The 21,739-nt window shown below is 48.8% G+C and overlaps 1 protein-coding gene across 2 annotated transcripts in view; it reads left to right on the forward strand.

Moving 5' to 3' along the window:
• Positions 1-21,739, forward strand: part of SLC24A4 (solute carrier family 24 member 4) — a 166,088-nt gene that overhangs the window by 127,708 nt on the left and 16,641 nt on the right. For both annotated transcript variants that reach the window (XM_064571500.1, XM_064571501.1), the window contains exon 12: positions 364-568. In XM_064571500.1, coding sequence (XP_064427570.1) covers positions 364-568 — 205 coding nt within the window. The remainder of the gene's footprint in view (positions 1-363; positions 569-21,739) is intronic.

Below are 21,739 nucleotides of genomic sequence, written 5' to 3' on the forward strand. Positions count from 1 at the left end.
TTTTTTGCACAATAGATGTGAAAAAAATTAAACATTCAAAAAATGATGCAGGACGTTTCCTGTGACTATCTTCAGGCAGCTTATAAATGTCAAGGATCTGGAATGGTCACTGTCATCCAGAGTCATGGGCTGGGTGGTCTGGTTGGCAGGCACTGACCAATCCCCAAAGGCTTCCCGGTATCAGTCTACCTGGAGACGAGCAAACTGAGATGGAGTCAAAGGTTCTTGGGCCATTTCTCAGGGAGACTGATCTCCAGGGATGGTTCTAGAAGCCTTTCAGGGCTATGCCCCGGTAAGGAACAAAGCCCCCGTGTGACACTTTGTCACATGTCTTGGCGTCTGACTTGCCTCCCGTCCACACAGCGGCAGAGACTGATCAACTCGGCTAACGGTGTCAACAGCAAGCCACTTCAAAACGGGAGACACGAAAACATCGAGAATGGGAATGTTCCCATGGAAAACCCCGAAGACCCTCAGCGGGAGCAGGAACAACAACCCCAGCCGCCACCCCCACCCCCAGAGCCGGAGCCAGTCGAGTCTGCCTTCCTGTCCCCCTTCTCCATGCCCGGTGAGTTCTGGGGGTGCAGGGCCCTCGGGCTGAGCTGAGGTCTTCAGGACAGAGACCTGGACCCAGGAGGGCCTGGGGAGGCTGGTGCGAAGGGTCGATGTTAGGTCACCAGAATGCCTTGGAGGCACTTGATAAATACGTCCTAAGTAGCAAGCTGTGGATTAGAGCCGTGGTCAGATGCAGGCATGCCCCATGTGGGGGAGCCTGCACACCAGAGAGCAGGCCAGCTGGAGACATGGGGACCAGTAACCCCTAGTGATTGCACTTAAATGCCCAGGGCAACTGGTCTTTCTTTTGCAGTAAGAAAAAGCAACCACCACTGTTAATTTTATGGACCTGGTTAGACTCTCCAACCAGACATTCGCCGACAGGATATTCTAAGGCCACAAATTACCCATAGACAGTTACACCTTCTACATTTGACAACATCTCCTACCCGTACGTAAGCCCTCAGCTCCTTCCATCTCACTGGAGTGTGACCTCTGCAGCCTAGTGTCCTCTGACTGCTGGCTTCTTGCTGACCTCAACTTCTGCTCTTCTTCTCATGCCCTCTTCTCCAGCCACACTGGCCCCTTCACTGTCCTTAGAACACACCAGGTATGCCCTGCCTCAGGACCTTTGCACTTGCCTGTCGCTGGAATGCACCTTCCCCAATGGTCCACATGGCTCACTCCCTCCCCTGCTTCAGGTCCCTGCTTAAATGTCACCTTCTCAGGGTGGCCATCCCTGACTACCCTGTTTGAAATATTTTATGTATTTTTTTCTCTTGTGTGTCTCCCCCATCTAAAATGTCACCTCCACAAAGGGCAGGGATCTTTGTCTATTTCGCTTCTGCCTGACACACGGTAGGTGATTAGCAGGTATCTGTCCAGTGAGTTCACATGCGAGAGGAATCCCAGACACCTGCAGTGTACCCTCCTCTTTAACCAACTTTCTGTGTGGGCCTTTGAGTCCTAGGTGGGAGAGAAAGGCCTCAGTCTCAGAGTTTTTGTCTTGGTGTCCTGCCATCTGGACAGGCCCCAGAATTCCAGGATTTTCAAGTCCAGAACTTGATGTTTTTCTGAAAAGAATTCTGTGTTTAACATCAGGCTCACAGAGCACGTAATTTAAGAGATGGCTCTGCGGGGAGAGAGGCTGTCCAGTCCCTCATCCCCATGCTGCCCCCAAGTAGACGGTGGGGGGCCTACCCAGGCTGGAATACTCTGCCACCATGGTTCATCCTGAAAATATGGGCTCCATTGGAGATCACACAGCTACCTCAGAGTTCCCAGATGAGAGTCTCCAGGGCCTGCCGATCACAGCTACCTGGCTCTTCCCCAAATTCAGGGTCTGGTTCTAAAACGTGGACATTTCAAAGACCGGCACAGGACGTGGGAATCAGAATTTTCCAACCTTCTCTGGGTGATTCCTGGGAACTCGCCAGGTCAGGAATTGCTGATCCCTTCTTTCACATGAAGGGCAGACCAGGCAAGTGAATTTTTTCCCTTCACTAAGGTCACAGAGGGACCCAGGCCTGGGGTTCAGGCCACCCCCTCAAGGTCCATCCGACACGTCAGCACACCTGTTGGAAGGCTCTGGGGAGCAGAGATCATGCTCAGGTAGCTTGACTTGTGGGGTAAAGGTCACACTGTACTGGGGTGGGAGCTTGGCCCCCGGGGCCAGGCCTGGGCCACTGAAAGAAGGGGTGTTCTTCTCCAGATCCTGGGAATCTGTATCAGATGACCTATTTGGATACACTGGGGGAGAGATGATATCTATGCAGTGGGATCCCGGGAGGGCGGTGTGTCCCCCACCAGAGCAGAACCTGCTCCAAGTCTGAAGAGCCGGGACGGGGCCCTGCCCTGCCTAGCATTTTTCAATACTGTGTTCATGAGCGGTCCAAACACAGGCCCGGAGTCCGGAACCCCGGGCCCCCCCCCACAGCCGTGCATCGTAACTCCAGCAGCCCACTTCCTCTCCCGTGTGCACTCAGGGCGAGCATGGGGACTCGGGGCGGCAGGCACGCCAGGGGTTTCGGTTCCTCAGGGGCCGGAGCCCAGATGCAGCGGGGGCTGGGATGTGGAGGGAGAGGCCGGCCGTGGCCCCGCCAAGCTTTCCGGGGAGGAGGTACCGTGCCGTGAGTTGTCTTCTCTAGTCCCAGAAGGTGGGTGGCAGAGTCCCCACTTTGCGGATGTGGGCCCTGATGGGGCCCCAGCTGCCACCCTCCACCGGCCACTTCATGTGGATCCTTGTGCGGGCGTTGCCCGCTGTCCAGGGCTCGGCCAGAAACCAAAGAAGGGAGATGCCCTTCTTGGCAGCGGCCGTTCAGGCAGCCATGTGTAAGGACCACTCGCCTCTGCGTTTCCTCAAAACCTTGAGTTTGGCAGGACTGGGTGGGGTGGACCCCAAGGCTTGCCGTCCCTCCCTTGGTTTTGTCCCGGGACCTAGCGCTTCTCAGAGAAGTGGCCATGGGAAATGGGATCTAGCTCCCTGCAGGACTCTGTCTGGATGGCTCAGCCCCCTGGGGGGGTCCGGAGGGGAGCAGCTTCAGAACGCTGCTATCTTGCCAGGGCTGGGCCCGGGCAGCTTGCAGGCTCTGTGGACCCCTACCTGGCAGGCCCCAGCTTCCTGCTGCAGTTAGTCACCTTCCTCCTCCAGGCGGAGGCTCCAGGACGTTCCCCAGGGCTCAGCTCAGATCGGAGCCATATGCTGGGAGCTTCCGCCCCGTGCTTGCCTCCTCTTGCCCTCAGGAACAGGCCGGGCTTCCTGCGTCCCTGTGCAAAGCTCCTTCTCCCTTTGTGTCTCTGCGGATGTGTGTCCAGGTGTTGCCCTTGGAAACCACGAGTTACTTCCTGCACCGCTTCCTCTGCCCTCCCCTTGCCTCCTTTGAGGAGTGGGGTGTGGAAAGGGAGCCATGTGGTTGCTGCCCGTTTAGGTGTGTACGGTGGCCACAGAAAAGCGAGGCCGGTGTGGGCAGAAGTTTATAGGAACCTGGACGGTGGGACGCAGCGCCTGGGAGGGTCTGACTCCTGACCCTGGACCACCCACTCTCGCTCACCTTTTCTTTTCAGTTCCTCTCTGGTGGTGGCCTCACAGTGATCTGGGGCTGGCCGGTGGCCCCGAGGATGCTTTAGGGGCAGAGGGAGCTAGCTATCCCCTAAGCTGGGCCCAAGAAGGAGTCACCAGGGGCGAGGAAAGTGGTAGCAGGGGTGGGGATGGGAGGAGGGCAGGAGCCATTCCTCTGGGCGGCTTGGAACCAGCCTCGCTGCAGTGGCAGGATGAATCGGGGCCTGCTGGTTCTATGCACGATTCTTCTGTGTAGTCGGGAGCAGCCTGGGAGGCAGGCTCTGGAGTCCAGAAGTCCTGTGTTCAAGTTTTGGTTCTCACAGGCAGGTAGCACTGGGAAAGCTGCTTCACGTCCCTAAGCCTGTTCCTCAGCCAGAGAATGAGGGCAATGGGGCTTATGCCCCAGGCTCGCTCTAAGTAGTGAATAAGGTGCTTAGCCACTGTCTCTGGGCACTGACTGATGCATAGTAGGTGTGCAGAAAATGCTAATTTGGATTATGTGCTTGAATCACGTGGTTTCTGTTATATCCAGCTTTTCACATCTTTCCCTGTTTGGACTACATGCTGTGTTCTAGAAGGGTCACAGGTGCCAGGATCCCTGGAGGCCTGGAGCCATGGTCATCCTGAGTGTCAGGGAGCACCTGCTGTGCGCCAGGTGCCCAGCTCTGGGCACTTTGCAGATAAGATCAGTCTTTTAATTTTTTTTTTTTTAATTATTTATTTGACAGAGAGAGAGAGAGACAGCGAGAGAGGGAACACAAGCAGGGGGAGTGGGAGAGGGAGAAGCAGGCTTCCCACAGAGCAGAGAGCCCGATGCGGGGCTCGATCCCAGGACCCTGGGATCATGACCCGAGCCAAAGGCAGACGCTTAACGACTGAGCCACCCAGGCGCCCCCAGATAAGATCAGTCTCTTCAGTAAATATTTGGGTAGGAGACCACTGTGGGCTTTGGGTATGCAGGTGGGAACAGGACAGCCGTGGTCCCTGTCCTTTGAGAGCTTGCAGGTGTGCTGGGTAAATCCAAGCAGTTAACTACTGGATGCATCTTATGCATCATCTTCCTTTACTACACGGTGGACAGGTAGAGGAGGTGGCCCCAGCTTGGGGCCCCTGGGCTCTGCCACCCACATGCGGGATCACGGGGCTTGTAGACTAGAGCCCAGGGACATTTCAGCAGCAGCCTGTCCCTGGTGCCCACCTGGCCTGCTGCTGGATTCACATTGACATCCACTGCAGCCTGCTCTTCCCACTCTGGGCCGTGGAGGCTGGTGATTAGGCTTCCCCAGGCCAGCTGTTGGCTGGGGGAAGAGGAAGAAGAGAGAAGCTTTTTCTCCCATGGAAACTGTGGTCTGTAACCCCAGGGAACTGCTCTGAAGTTACCAGCTGGTGACCCTGAGTCCCAGCCTGTCTGGGGAAAGCCCATAATAATGCCGGCTGTTTGTGGTTGACTTGTGGTCTGGGAGGGCCCACCAGCCCAGGGGGCCAATGGGACTCCTCTCTTCTGATACTGGGATGCTGGCCTTCATGTCTGCCACTGTTGTAGGCCTGGGGACTTGCTGTAGGTCAGGCCTGGAGTGAAAAGTCAGGAACCCTTCCAGGGCTCTTGGGGGGTTTCCAGGTGCTATGCCCTGTTCTAAGAGCTTTTTCTTTCATTGAATCCTCCCATGAGGTGGGGACGATGATCTCCATTTTGCAGAGAAGGAAAGAGAGGCCAGAGAAGTTAAGCCAGCCGTGCAGTCACCCAGCATCTAGGTGGAGAGGAGCGTTCCCGCCTGGGCAGCCCCTGCTCACCACTGTGCCGTCCTGCCTCAGTACTGAGCATTTTATTTATTCTCACAGCTTCCTTGAGATTAGGCATCATCTTTATTCCATTTTGCAGAGGGAAACTGAGGCCCTGAGAGGCTGGGTGACTTCCCGAATCACACGGCCATTAAGTGGGGGGAGCTGCTCTTCCATCCTGTGCCTCCTGAGCTGTGAACACCATCCCAGGCTGGTCCGCTGGGGAGCAGAGTCCCGGACCGTGAGCCCCCAGGCTGTCCTAGAGCCGGCAGATGACCTCAGATATATATGTATCCGGGATCTATGAGGCCAAGCAGCTCCTGTTAATGGAGAGACTGGGATGAATGTGCATTTCTCAAAGTCTAGGCCCTTGGAGGTGCTTGAACAGTCACAGGAGGTAAAACTTACCGAGCACCTCCTATGGCCCAGGCAGGGGGCTTTGCACGTAGTCACCCATTGAGTCTACATGACAACCCTAGAAGGTGGGTGCCGTGCTCTCCATTTCCCGTGTGAGGAAACTGAGGCACAGAGAGATGTAGTTGCCAAGGTCATCCAGGAGGAAGGAGGCAGAGCTGGGATTTGCACCCTGGTGTTCTGACGCCAGACATGCTTAGGGGCCAGCACTGGGGTCCAACCAGTGGATTGCCAAATAATGTGTCTGTGGGGCATAAACTGTTGGGGACCTCACATGTCCTCCTCAGGCCTTGGATGGCACGGCTCTACCTTCTCTTCCTTTATTAGAATAAAACTCAGCACAGGCAATCTGGAGATTTGGGGATGTTTTTAGGGTTTACTCTCCCCACCCCAGCCCATCTTCACCACTTCTGCGTGGCACTCGAGCGAGCTGTCCCAGGTGGGACAAGAGGGTTCTGTTTAGCCTCTTTAAACCCTGGCGGGGGGGGGGGGGGGCAGTGCACTGGAGAAATAGAGCTCTAGAAACCCGTGGGCACATTCTCACCTTGGAGCCCCGCAGCACCGTGAACATGGCGGAGAAACCAGGGGCCATGGGCTCACGTACATGTGACAGTCCGGGCACAGTGCCTGGCTGTTCCAGGCCCCCAGAGACACGTGGCTCTTCACGGTGGAAAGCCTCTCGTTCTTGCCTCCATCTCCGGAGCCGCCAGAGAAATTGTCTCATAAGTCAAAGTCAGGATTTCAAAGGAGTGTCCTTGCCCTTGCTGTGGAGCGCCGAGCTGTCGGCTCACAGCCCCATCAGAACAAACTCTGGTGGAGCGTTTTTTGTTTTTTTGTTTTGTTTTTAATGTAACAACTTTTTTTTTTAATTTTTTTATTTTTTTTTGAGATTTTATTTATTTATTTGAGAGAGAGAGAAAGCATGAGGTGGGGAGGGTCAGAGGGAGAAGCAGACTCCTCGCTGAGCAAGGAGCCCGACGCGGGACTCGATCCCGGGACTCCAGGATCATGACCTGAGCCGAAGGCAGTCACTTAACCAACGGAGCCACCCAGGCGCCCACAACTTTTTATTTTTTTTAAAAATTTTAACTCCAGTATAATTAGCATGTGGTGTTCTATTCATTTCCGGTGTGCAATCTAGTGATTCAGCATTCCACACATTGCTCATCGTGCTAAGTGTACTGTTCATCCCCTGTAACAGCTTTGCAGATATAGATTTCACTTACCCTAATATTCACACCTTTAAAGTATACAGTTGAGTGGGGTTTAGTAGATTCACAAAGCTGTGCAAACATCACTACAATCAACTTGAGACTATTTTCACCACCCCTCCCCCTTAGCAATTTATCCCCATCCCCACCACCACCCCCACCCCCCCGCCCACCTCCTGGCAACCACTACTCTGTCTCTTTGGATTTATCTGTTCTGGACATTTCATAGGAGTGGAATCATGCCGTAGGTGGCCTTTTGTGACTGGCTGCTTTTCCTCAGTGTGATTTCAAGGTTTATCCATGTGGGAGCCCATGTCGGCACCTCGTTCTTTTGTATGGCTGAATACTCCCTCGTATGGATACACCACCTTTATCCATCTGTTGCTAGACATTTGGGTTATTTTCACTTTCTGGCTATGGGTGGCTTATAAAAACATAATAGAGCATAGTGGAGAAAGAAGCTCAATTTTTTTCTAATCTAAGTGGAAGCAATTTTCCTCCAGGTCCCTGAGGTATGTGATAAACGGTATCTGAATACTAGGATCGGAAGGGATCGTAGGAATTGAAGACCTGCTGCTGCCTCCTATGAAGTGGGAAACCGAGTCCCAGAGAGGGGCATGGGCTTCCCCAAGGGGCAGTTTTGACCAGAAAGAGCCAAACATCCAGGCCATTTGCCCCGGATGCTGTTCCATGGTGTTCCTGCAGTCAGGCCAGCGTGGTGCACGCTGGGAGGGCGGGGGTGAGGGGACCTGGACCCATCATGTGCTGGGGTCCCGAAGCCTCTTCCCATGCCAGCAACGCAAAGCCCACACAAGCTCCCACAAGATAAAGGGGGACTTTTTTTTAAAAAAAGTAAGGATATAGGGGTGTGTTATGGATTCCCAGAGCACAGAAACAGCTAGAGTCGTCCAGGGCCGGGATTCAGGGTCTCTGTGGATGTCAGGACTCTTCCTGGTCCTTGTCTTCATTTCTCCATGTATGCCTGTCAGACTGGCTGTTGTAGATTCGGTCAGTCCTCACTGCAGACTGTGGCCTCACATGGACTCCAGAATGGTCCATGACCGTTCCAACCCCCCCTAACTTAGCTTGCTGGTGCTGTATCTGAATTCCAGAATCTGGAAAGAGAGAGAGAGAATGCCGTCGGCCCAGAGGCCAGGTGTCCGCCCCTGGTCAGTTCGCTCTGCTCGCCAATATGGCTTTGGTGGCCCCTAAGAAGGTGGCTCTGGGGGAAGAGGGTCTGCGCACATGCATGCCTGCATCCCTCGTGGGACCTGTGACTGCCGCCTCTAGGGTTATCAGGAGATGCTGGGTGTAGCCCATCTCAGACGCAGGAAAAAGAAAATGCAGAGATGTAGGTGCCTTATGTGATCATGGGAAGGACATCTTAGCCTGGTCACCAGCAGTGACCCCAGAGCCTCCCCCACCGAAACTGCACCCACTGCCGCCACACCAGAACTGGGGCAGTGGGAGCCAGGATACCACAGATCTGTGAGTTCAAGATCTTCCCATCAGAGCTGTGATCCAGGGACCAAGAGGCCGTTGCCAAGCTGTGTCTCAACTCCCAGAGCAGCACAAACGGGGCACTGGGATGGTGGCCAGGCCTCTGGACAGTCCCTGACATCCACTCAGCTAGTGCTTGGGCTCAGACCCCCTGCGGCAAATCCCAATATCCCAGAGCCCTGCTTGCCGGGAGCGCATCTAGAGCAGCCGAAAGGCAGCCTGGCCCCACCTCGATTCTTCTCAAATTAGGGAGGCTCTTTTGAGTCCAGACCTGGAGCTGCAAGGGAGTCTGGGAGACACCTCTGCAGACACCGGAGGGAGGTTGGAATGGGAGCTGAGGGCCGGCTCAGCACGTCCATGTCCATGAGAACCTTCGGGCAACATGGAGAAAAACAATAAAACCAACCTTTACTGATGACTCAGACCGGACCTGGTAAGGGACCCGTGTGGCTCTGCCTCAGGGAGACCAAAGAGAGGCAGGCCCCAACCCATAGCTTCATCAGGCACCTGCCCCAGCCCCAGCACTGTACCTAGCACCTTATATTAGGTACTTGGGGTACTGCACAGCAGCCCTGCTGGGTGGCTGGTGTAGGTCCCCATTTCCCAAATGAGCACACTGGGGCTCAGATGAGTATGTGCCATGGCTGGGGCAGGTCTGCCCAGCTCCGAAGTGCTGTCCTTTGGTGTCACTGTTGACTTTGGCCAAGAGGGCCCTCTGCTAAGCTGGCGTGTCGGCTCTAGGATGCCAGGGACAGCAGGAAGGAAGGGGAGGGAGGAGGCCAGCTGCTGGGTCTGTGTGGTTTTCAGACACCAGGAATGTGGGAACCCAGGAACCCAGCCACCCCGCCCTGTCATTGTAGGGTTTGCGGAATGTTTAAGGCCAGAGGGCACGCCAGCGGTGGTGGGGGGTGGGGGGGTGGGGGGGCAGTGAGCGTTCTTGACTTTCTCGGTGTTTCTGGGATTAACGGTCTCTAATTTCATGCTCCCTGGGGACTCCAAATTCAGACAAAGCCTTCAGAGGCTGGGCAATGAGCTTTGTACTTTCTGCTTTTCTCTGTTCTCCCCACAGTTCCTGGAAGTGGGTGAGGGGCAGCAGTTCCCTACCATCCCACAGAGGAGGCCGTGGAGGCTCAGAGAGGCTGACCGTCCACCCACTGCCACATAGTGGAGAGTGATGGGGGACAGAACAGCTCTCTCTGCTGGATGCCCTGAGATCCCTGAAGTGGGGTGCAGAGCTGACTAACTTGGGGTCTTTAGAACAAGGGCATTGATGCACCAACCTCAGATGACTTTCTAGCTCTGGGACCCATTTACATCCAGTCCCAGAGTTGGTCGTGGAGCATCCACAGAGCTCAATAGGGGCCATGGGCTCATTCCCAGAACTGGGATGGGGTCTCAGGGATCTGCGCCAGTCAGGGGAGCTCAGCCCCACCCCTTCTCTGTGGCCTGGGAGATCCTGGTCTGCGGGTTGGATCTGTGCCCTCTTCCCCATGAGGGCAGCTGCTTCTGTCGGGGAGCAGGAACAGGGTCCTAGTGGCCAAACCATGTTTCCTGACTGTGCCAGTGTCGGGGGGAGACCAAGCCAAGGCCTCTCCCTTGGAGAAGGCCTCCCAAAGACCTCATGAGCCCCTCAGGCCTCTACTCTGGACTGCCAGATACATCTCTCTGGGCCTTGAGTCCCTGTGTGCCCAGCCCTGCCTGCATCCTCATGTCAGCCTTCAGCAGGGCCTGCCTCTGACTTTGCTGAAGCTTAGTATGTACTTTCTCATCCTCCCTTCCATTCTTCCCCTCCCTCCCAGCCTCAGCCTGGCCACTCAGCATGATTGTAGTCCTGACCTCATCTGCTTCCTGTGGGGTCTCTGCTCGCCCCCTCTAGTGCCCTCAGGATCAAACCCCACCCTCCAGAGTTCAGGATGGGGTCCTTAAGAGGCTTTGGTGTTGGACTTCTGGGTCTGACAGTTCCTAGCTGTGTGACCTTGGGCACAGGGCCTTATCTCTCTGAGATTGTTCTCTGTAAAACCACCCAACCCAGTGCTTGACAATAGTACCTGTTAATGTGGTTGTTAACATCAACAATAGGTAAAATTTAGTGTTTACTCTGCACAAGGTGTTATTATAGACACATCATGTGTGTTGGCTCATTTTCAGTTTTATTTCAGTTCGTGTGAGGCAGGAACCATTGTGCTTCCCATTTTATAGATGAGAAAACAGATACAGAGAGGCTCCATACTTTCCCAAGTTCACACAGGTAGCATATGCCGCAGCTGGGGTTTGAATCTGGCAATCTAGGCACAGTTAACCGTGGAGCTGCTGTGCCTCTCGGAAAGCAATCCATTTCATGGTAAGTCTAAATTTAAGGATAAAACAAAAATGTATTAAAACCCAAAAATTATTCTGAAGTTCGTTTGCCCCAAGGAATAAGAAAACTTTAATGGCTCCCTTTCTCAAGAAGAATTTTCTGTTTAGATCACAGCCATAAGCTAAGGGTAGGAAGCTCTAGTTGGACAGTTGACACTTCTGCTGGCTGGCGCGTAGCAAAAGGACATCCACGGGCCTTGAAATCACGGGACTCAGAGGGCAGGCAAGCAATACAGCTCAGGGTTGTAGGTGTAGGACTCAGGATTTTTAAACTTTGAAGACCTGCATTCAATTCCTGGCACTACCTCTCAATTTCTGAGATGTTTAAGTCCCTGAATTTCACCAAACCTCAGTTTCTTTACCTATGAAATAGGGAAAATGTCCCCTAAAAGTTGACATGAAGAACAAAGAGAATGTGAAAATCACCTCCAAGGTGTGAGGCGTGACACAAATGTTGGGTAATGGTGAGGTAGTCCGTCATCAATCCCCCCCTTGACAAGGCTCCATGTTCCCCTGCATTCCTCACTCCCCCACCCCGTCCCCGCCTCTCTACAAAGGCCAGCCTGGAGGCTCTGTCTCTAATTTTCTGTGAGATTTGGCACAGTTCATTAACCTTCATGGAACTCTTTTTTTCCTCTTTATAAAACTCATGGAGTTAACCAAATGAAACTTATGCCAGGAATGCAGTGTTGGTTCATCGTATGAAAAACAATACACCACGTTGTTAATAAAACCACATGATCATCTCAGTAGAGAAAAAGCACCTAACAAAATCCAACACTGTTTCTGGATGAAAAACCCCAGAACAAACTTGGGAATAGAAGCAGACTTCCTTAACCTGATAAAGGGCATCTACAGCTAACATCGTACTTCATGGTAAAAGACTGAAAGCTTTCCCCTTCAGACCAGGAACATGACAAAGATGTCACTCTCACCACTTCTATTCAACATTGTGCTGGAGGCTCTCGGCAGGACAAACAGGCAAGAAAAAATAAAAAGCATCCAGATTGGAAAGAAATATAAAACTATTCATAGATAACATGATCTTGCAAATAGAAAATCCTAAGGAATCCACAAAAAATTGTTAAGACTAAACTTGCAGGATACAAGAGCAATGTACAAATTTCAGTTATATTTTGGTATATTAGTAATTAACCTGAAAATGAAATTAAAACCATTTCATTTATAATAACATCAAACAGAATAAACTACTTAGGAATAACTTGAACAAAGGTAGTGCAAGACGTGCACACTGAACACTACAAAATATTATTGAGAGAGATTAAAGATCTAAATGGAAAGACATCCAATGTTTATGGATAGGGAGACATCAAGGTCTTTTAAATGACACAAGTCCCCAAATTAATCTTCAGATTCAGAGCAATCAAAATCACCACTAGCTTTTTTTTTTTTTTTTTTTTGCAAGAGATTGATGGGCTAATCCTAAAATTCATATAGGGAGAATGTGGGAGGCCCCAAATAACCAAAACAATCTTGAGAAAGAACAGAGATGAAGGACTCACACTTCCTGATTTTAAAACCTACTACAAAGATGTAATCAAGACTTGTACTGGCAATAAGGACAGTAGTATAGATCAGTGGAATAGAATTGAGAGTCTTGAAATACACCCATACACTTAAAGTCAAGTAATTTTTGACAAGGGTGCCAAGACCATTTGATGGGGAAAGAAGAGTCTTTTCAAGACATGGTGCTAGAAAGATGATCGCCACATTAAAAAAAAAAAAATCCCAAACTCACACTATATACAAAAGATAATTCAATACAAGACACAGACCTAAATGTAATAGCTAAAAATGCAAAACTCTTAGAGGAAAACAAGTGTCCATATTCATGACTTTGGGTTAGACCATGGAGTCTTAAATATAACAAAATCATAAGTAGCTGAAGGAAAGCATAAATTGCACGTCATCAAAACTTAAAACTTTTGTGATTTATAGGACACCGAATGTGAGAAGACAACTCCTAGAATGGAATGAAACATTTGTAAATCGTATTTCTGGTAAGGATCTAGTATCCTGAATATATACAGAACCCTTAGAACTCAACACTGGAAAGACAACCTAATTTTAAAAATGGGTAGAGGATTTGAATAGACCATTCTCTAAAGAAGATATACAAATAGTAAGTCCATGTTAGAAGATGCTTAACATTATTAGTCATCAGGGAAATGCAAATCAAAACCGCAATGAGATACCACTTCACTAGAATGGCTAGATTCAAAAAGAGACAGCAATGTGTTGGTGAGGATTTGGACCCATTGGAACCGTCAAACGCTGCTGTTAGAAATGTAAAATGGTATGCCTCTTGGGAAACAGTCTATCAGTTCCCCCAAGAGTTAAACGTAGAGTCACTATATGGTGCAGCAATTCCACCCCTAGTTGTATGCCCAGGAGGAATGAAAACCTATGTCTACACAAAAACTTGCGCGTGAATATTCATCGCATCAATCATGGTAGCCAAGAAGTAGCAACAATCCAAATATCAATCGAGTGATGAACGGGGAAGCAAACTGGTGTATCCATACAATTGAATGTTATTCATCCATACAAAGGAAGGAAATACTGCTGTGTGCTGCATGCAACGTGGATGAAATTTAAAAACATGTAAGTGAAAGGCAGACACAGAAGCCTACGACTATGATTCCATTTATATGGAATGTCCAAAATAGGTCAGTCTGGTAGAGACAGATTAGTGGTTACCAGAATTTGAGAGAGGAGGGGAATGGGGAATGATTGCTTATGGGTACAAGTTTTCTTTTGGAGGTGGTGAGAAGCATGTGGGAATTACATAGTGGTGATTGGCTACACAGCTTTGTAACATATGAAAACCCACTAATTATACACTTAAATGGGTGAATTTTTAATGTTAATTGTATCTCAATTGCTTTTAAATATAGAGCTGATCAGAAGTGGTGGTACCCAGAGTGTGGTCCCAGCACAGCAGCACGTAGGAACTTGTTAGAAATGGAAATTCTTGGGCCCCTATTCCAGACCTGCCAAACTATTAAATCTGGGGGGGACAGGAGTATCTAATGAGCTCCCCAGGGAATTCAGATTTAAACTCACGGTTGAGGACCACTGGCCTAGAGCTACAATCCCTAGATCTTGTAGATGCCCCTCATTCCAGGGTTCATGAATATCTCGATCATGCAGTGACAAAGCCCTGCACACCACAAGTTAACCACTCCCTTAGTTGGAGTGCCTAGTACGCCATCCAAATAAATCTGTTGAAGTTTTTCATCAACAACTGCATCCGTTCTTAATTTTTACTTCCAGTATGATTAGCCATCTGTTTTGTTACAGTTTATTTTAAAGATTTTTTTCACATAATTGTAATTTTCTACTTCAGAAGGAAAACCTGAGAGCTTAGTGACACAAACGACTGAAGCCCTTCTTTCACTTGTGTTTGTACATCAGTCAGAGTCCATGAGGAGCATCTCTCAGATGTCCCTGACATTGAACTTGAGGGAAAAGCAGTGAGGGCCCTCAGGGACTCCTGGTGGAGGTGGTAGGGGAGATATCCCTAGGTATAGACACTGTCCCATTACCCCTGTCGCTACCCGCCCCAAACTCATTTCACCCATGAATTAGTCCAGACTCTCTCTTTTTGAGAGAGAGGGCATGTGCATGTGGGGGGTGGGGGGAGGGGCAGGGAACAGAGGGAGAGGAAGAGAGAATCTTAAGCAGGCTCCACACCCAGCTTGGAGCCTGACACAGGGCTCAATCCCATGACCCTGAGATCATGACCTGAGCTAAAATCAAGAGTCAGACGCTCAACCGACTGAGCCACCTAGGTGCCCCAGTCCATACTCTTAATGTTAGAGAAACCCAATTCAGGCTGATTTAAGCCAAAAAGCCCACTGTGGCAAGTTCACTGGGAGAATCTACCTTCAGGCAGAGTTGAACATTGGGCTCAGATGGTTACAGAATACTGTCCGTCTGTGCTTTCCCTGGGTTGGCTTTATCCTTGGGCAGCTTGCAGAGATGGCCACCAGCCACCAGCCATCTGGGCTGACATCCCATTGGGTTAATTCAGTGCACAGGTGGTACCTCTGAGTTAAGGATTGCATTCAGCTGCATGTAACAGAAAATTCAAGTGACAGAACCTTTGCCTCAAGGAATTTTTGTTACCTAACAAGAAGCCCTGAGTCTTGCAGCTCTGTCCTATCACCAGTTTCCATTTCTATTCCTCCATCCTTAGTGGCTGGCTTTTGTCTTCAAGGTTGCCAGTTGGTCCTGGAGCTCCAGGGTGCCCATGTCCCACCCAGGAACAAGGAGGAAGACAAAGGGCAGGAGACACATGTCACTAAAGCTTGTCTCTTTTTAAAGATTTCATTTATTTGAGAGAGCAAGAGAGGGGGCATGAGCAGGGGGTGGGGGGGGCAGTGGGGATGGAGAAGAAGAAGCAGATTCCCCGCTGAGCAGGGAGCCCAACAAGGGGCTCAATCCGGGGCGCCTGGGTGGCTCAGTTGGTTAAGCGACTGCCTTCGGCTCAGGTCATGATCCTGGAGTCCCGGGATCGAGTCCCGCATCGGGCTCCCTGCTCGGCAGGGAGTCTGCTTCTCCCTCTGGCCCTTCCCCCTCTCATATGCTCTCTCTCATTCTCTCTCTCTCAAATAAATAAATAAAATCTTTAAAAAAAAAAAAAGGGGGGGGAGGGCTCAATCCTAGGACCCAAGGATCGTGATCTGAGTCACCCAGGCGCTCCGAAAGCTTGTTTCTTATCACAAAAATATTCACTTTCCTGGAAGCTCCACCATACAGACTTCCAAATAGATCTCTTTGTTACAGCTGTGACCTCTCCTACCTGCAAGGAAGCCTAGAAAATTAAGATTTTTAGCTGGAAAATGACTCTCGCAAGCAAAATAGGGTTCCTCTAATAAGAAAGGGACAATGGATATTAGAGGCAGATATTCCTGGCAAAATCCCCAGGGTTGACTCTCTAGTCATGTGCCCAGCCCCAAACCTGTGTAAACCTCCTAGTGGCAAGGGTGTTGTCTTATTCACTGTTGGATTCCCAGTACCTAGAATAGTGCCAAGTCCAGAGAATGCACACGCCACGTATTTATGGGATGCGTGATTAGCCACGCTTGACTCACACCCGAAGAGCTAGGAGGTAGAGTCAGCCCTCCAAACCACGTGAGCTGATGTGGGATGGAGGGTTGGCTCCCTAAAGGAACATTAGCTTGCTGTTACCAGTAGAGGAATGGATGCTGGCCAGATAAGAACAGTGCATGCCCAGTACAACCCAGAAGTGCTCAGACTTGCCAATTTTTAGATATCACGCAAACTACTCATCCAGGAGCACAAACTAACCAATGCAAACTAACCAATCCAGATCCCAGTACTCTAAACCACCTCCTCTGTCTGCCTCTCCCACTCCAGGAGGCGGTATTCCTCTGCCCCCCATCCCCCCAGGGTCAAGTACCAGATAACTAGAGATGGCCTCTAGCCCCCAGAGCCTGCTAAAATTATTCAAACTAGCCAATCCAAAGCCTTCTTACTCTGCCTTGTCTTTTCACGTGGAAATCTCAATAAAGGCTCCTGCCCATGCTTTCCTCCTGCTCCTCCTGCCTCCTGACCAACCCAGGTGCTTCTTCCTGTGACTCAGCATGGCATACCTTGCCTCCTGTTTCTAGGGATCTGTGAATATGAAAACTTTTTTCATGACGATTATTTTTGTCTGCGCGTCTTAACCATACCTGATTAAAACCAATGCTAGGTGCATTTTACAGCACACTAGATGTGGGTTTGGTAAGATAATATGTATTTGGGAATAGCCTCAGACCTTGAATCTTGGTAGGACTCAGGAATCTGTTAGCAATTCCGCCCCCCCCCCCCCGCCCCCCGCCGCCGCCGCCCCGCCAAGGTGATGTGGATGATCAGCAAGAACTGAAAACCAATGATCTAGTCTCATCCTCTCACTTCGCAGATGTGAACGCTGGGGGCCAGGCTGGTGGACATGTCAGGAGACCACATCCTGGGGCAGGAGGTTGTGTGGTGAGCACAGAATTAAAACAAGGTGTGAGATGCTTCCAGCCAGGAAGAAAAGCCCCTCCTACAGCAGGGTGGTTCCTGTCTTCTTAACTCTATTGCTTAGGACCCTTTGGTTGCAAGTAACAAGTGAGCTAGAGCTCACCTGAGCAAGAAAGGGAATTTTATGAGAAAGGTACATAGGTGTTTCCTGGATCTGGTGCAGGTGGGTCTCAGGACCAAGCAGAGCCAGGAAACACAGGATCGGGCCGGCCCCTCTCTCCCTGTCCTCTTCCTTGTCCCTGTGTAAGCCCTTGCCCCTCAGCCTTGCTTCCTCTGCCTGTCCTATCCTCACTTCACAATTCCACCATGCACACTGTCGTCGGTCCCAAGTTCAATGTCCTGGGAAACAAACTGTGATAACGGAGTGTGATTGGAACTACCCTTGGGCCAGTCACAGGCAGGAGCACAAACATGGCTGGCAGAAAATAGCCCCCCTGATTGGGATCGCTGCCAGAGTTGTCCCAGAAATCTCAATCCGAACTCCTGTGCCCAGCAGGGCCTGGGATGGTGGTTCCAGGACATTGGCACCTCCTTTCCCCAGGCAGTTGTGACTGCGTTCTCTGTTTCTACTCCAGTAACAAATCCTCGTGATGTGTTCTGTTCTCTTGGAGAAGTTCAGGAAATTTCTCATTTCATTGGCATGATCTAGAGAAATCCTCTCCAGGGAAAAGGCTTTCAAATGGGAATTCTCACGTCTGCTATGTGAGATTTTAAAAATTCGTTTTTATTTCTGATGGTGTTTTTCCTATTCTTGTCCCTATGTCCTGGGTGGTCCTTGGCCTCCCGTTCATTTCACACGTACTGGGGCTCTGCTGAGAGCACAAGCGTGTAAGGATCTAGCAGGTCCCTGCCTGTGGGCAGCTCAAACTCTGGCTTCAAAACTCATCCCAGTGACTGTGTCACCCAAGCCAACATAGAGAGCCGTGGTCTCCCTAAAATATCCAGAACTGGCTCCGGATTAGTAGTTCCAATAATAATGGTGAGGGGTGCACTGACCGATACTGTCTTGTTCCCAAGCCCCCAGTTTGCTATTATCACCCCCATTCTAAAGTAAGAAAAAGGTTTGGGGGACTGCTTGCCCTGTGATCCGTAGCTGATGAGTTACCCAGTGGGATTTGACCCCCATGTCAGATGCCAGAGCTTTGCCCACTGCCTGTCTTGTCTCTGGCCTTTAGTTATTGCACTTCATACCCAGCAGTCAGGGAACAAAACAGTAAATAAAGTGCTGAATTACACAGTGCAAGCCGTTAGCAAATAGGACAGCGTGTCACCTCCTGCTAATCGTATGCTCCAGACGAGTACAGAAGGCACCCAAAGCTGTTACCAGCTGTTTTTGCACCCTGTCCTGGAAAAGTGTAGATGGGGGATTCGGGCAGTGAGGCCCTAGGTCAGCTTCGCTAGTTTCAATAGCTCACAAATATCCTTAAAAGTCAAAGCAGCTACAGAAGAAAGAGATCACCATGGACTGAGTTAATGAGGAAAGGCTTTCCAGAAGCGTCAGAACAATGGGGGAGGCTGCAGATAGAGGGTGGGGGGTTCAGGGGGGAGGAGTGGGGGGCATAGCATGAGCCCCGTGGAAGTTTTCCACATATGACCATGATGTGTAGCAACAACTATTTCACACACAAGTATCTATAAAAGGGAAACAGAAGTCTCGTAGAATAATATTTAACTCTTACTATATACCCTAACACTATTATTTACTTCTTTTAAAGAATATGCTAGTTGCCATTCACTTAATTGCTCTCACAGTCCATTAATGGATCGCCTCCAACAGTTGAACAACGCAGCAGAACAGGTCTGATGGAGCATTGTTTTATAGAAAACAATGGTGGGCCCTGAGGCTTGCCGGCTGGGTGGGGCCGGCTCAGGGTAGATGTCCAAACCAGATGTGAAACCCATACCAGGCAAAAACAACACAATTTCGTGTCTGTGAAAATAAGAAAATGATCTTCGTGCTGTGGCGTTTGTATATATCTCCAAAGATGCTCCCGGGCACTTAAATGTTCAGGGTTACAATTCCCCGAAGTGGATTCTTCCCGCATATATGGAGTTTTAGGTCAGTTGTGGAGAGGCCCTGCGGCCTAGATGGATGGGGGTGTGGGCTGACAAGGGAAGAGCCGGGAATTTTGGACAATCCAATCAGGCAGGAAACCTCTCTGCTCTTTTTGCAAGGATTACAAGGCACAGAAATGTATGTAGAGAAAGAACTGGGAAGGCAGATGTCTTTCTGATGAAGTTTCTAGGATGAATATGTGAATGGATTTGCCAATTTTTGAGCTAACCATAGTCTGTTGGTTCATTATTATAAGCAGGCTGGGTGTTTTTTTCTTAGTAAATATGCTTTTAATGATTTAGGAAGATTCAAGCCCAGATGTACAGAGCTAACACAGCTCCTGCCAGCCTACTTTGCAGTTTTTTTATTGAGACATAATTCATTTTATCATGAAATTCACCCTCATGAAGTATCTAGTTCAGTGGTTTTTAGTGTATTCACAAAGTTGTTCAACCATTATTATATAATTCCAGAACGTTTTTTTTTTAAGATTTATTTTTTTAGAGAGTGCACATGCGTGCACAAGTGGGCGGGGCAGAGGGAGAGACGATCCCAAACAGACTCCATGCTGAGCGCAGAGCCTGACGCAGGGCTCAATCTCACAACCCTGAGTGAGATCACGACCTGAACTGAAACCAAGAGTCAGATGCTTAACCGACTGTACCACCCAGGCTCCCAATTCCAGAAAATTTTCATTTCTCCGCCCCAAAAACCCCACATCCATGAACAATCACTCCCACCCCCCCAACTATTGATTTTTCTGTCTCTGTTGGATTTGCCTATTCTAGACATTTCATATAAACAGAATCACATAACGTGGCCTTTTGTGTCTGGTCTCATTCATTTTGCAAGTTTTCTAGGTTCATCCATGTTGTAGCATGGGTGGGTACTTCATTCCTTTTTATGGATGAATAACATTACATTGTGTTTATATGCTGCATTTTGTTCATTCATTGATGGATGTTTGGGTTGTTTCTACTTTTTGGCTATTATAAGTAATGCTGATATGAGCATTTGAGTACAAATTTTTGTGTGGGCATATTGAGGAACTGCCAAACTATTTTCCAAGAGGCTGCATGCGCCATTTTACATTCCCACCAGCAGTGTATGAGGGTCTGCATTTTCCCATATCTTTGCCCATATTATTATCTGCCTTTTTTGGTATAGTCATACTTGTGGGTACAAAGTAGTTTTATTTGCCATTTCTTAATGACTAAAGATGTTGAGCTCCTTTTCACATACTAATTGGCTATTTTTATATTTTCTCTGGAGAACCATCTATTCAAATCCTATGCCTATTTTTCAGATTGGGATTTTTTTTATTGTCGAATGATGAGTTCTTTACATATTCTGCAAACTAGACCTTTATGTGATTTCCAAATATTTTCTCCTATCGTGTGGATTGTCTTTCACTTCCTTGACAGTGTCCTTTGCAGCTCAAAACTTTTAAATTTTGGTAAAACCCAGTGTATCTATTTTTTTCTTTTGTTTGTGTTTTTTGGTGTCTTTTAAGAAACCGTTGCCTGATCCAGTGTCATGAAGAGCTGTGCCTTCATGTTCATCTAAATGTTATAGTTTCACCTCATATTTAGATCTTTAATATGTTGAGTTAATTTTTGTATGTGGTGTGAGGGAGGGGTCTAATTTCATTCTTTTGCATGTGGATAGGTTGTCCCAGAACCATTTGTTAAAAAAGACTGTCCTTTTCCTATTGAATAGTCTTGACACCCTTTTTAAATATCAATTCATCTTAAATGGATGAGTTTATTTCTGGACTCAAAATCCTCCTCCACTGATTTATAAATCCTTATGCCAGTAGCATACTCTCTTGATTGCTTGTAGCTTTGTATTAAATTCTAAAATCAGGGCATGTAAGTCCTCCAACTTTGTTGTTCTTCCAGGATTAGTTTGGCTATTCTGGGTCTCTTGCATTTCCATATAACTATTAGAAACAGCTGGTCAATTTCTATTAAAAAAAAAAGGTCAGCTAGGATTTAACAGGGATTGCATTGAGTCTGTAGATCAGTTTTGGGGGAGCATTTCCATTTTAATATTAAATCTTCTGATCCAAGTACAGAATAGCTTTCCATTTATTTAAGGCTTTTTAAATTTCCTTCAATGTTTGTTTGGTAGTTTTCGGCATATAAATCTTATACATCTTTTGTTACATTTATTCCTAAGGGTTGTTTTTGTTTTGTTTTGTTTTGTTGGCTGCTATCGTAAATGGAACTGGTTTTCTTAATTTCATTTTTGGATTGTTCATTGTCAGCATGTAGAAATACAACCTTATTTTGTATATTGATCTTCTTATCTTGCAACTTGGCTAAATTGATTTACTGTAATAGTTTTTTGTGTGTATGTGGACTTTTTACAACGTTCTCTCTACAAGAGAGATCATGCCATATACAAATAGGGATAGTTTTACTTTCTCTTTCCAAGCTGAATGACTTCTTTTTCTTGCCTAGTGTTCCTGGCTAACGCAGTACCATATTGAATAGAAATGATCAGAGCAGACATCCTCATCATGTTGAAAGCTTTCAGTCTTCCGCCATTAACTGTGATGTTAGCGGTGAGGGTTTTATAGATGCCCTTTATCAGGATGAAGAAATTCTCTTCTCTTCCTAGTTTGCTGAGTGTTTTGAAAAGGTGTTGAATTTTGTTAAATGCCTGTCTTTTTCTTTTTGCCTCAGTGGACATGATTATGCAGGGTTTTTTTCCCCCTTATTCTATTGACATGGTATACTGGATGGT

The sequence above is a fragment of the Mirounga angustirostris genome, unplaced genomic scaffold, assembly GCF_029215605.1.
Source record: "Mirounga angustirostris isolate CCGP_5_RB_7025 unplaced genomic scaffold, mMirAng1.0.hap1 SCAF_9, whole genome shotgun sequence".
NCBI lineage: Eukaryota > Metazoa > Chordata > Mammalia > Carnivora > Phocidae > Mirounga > Mirounga angustirostris.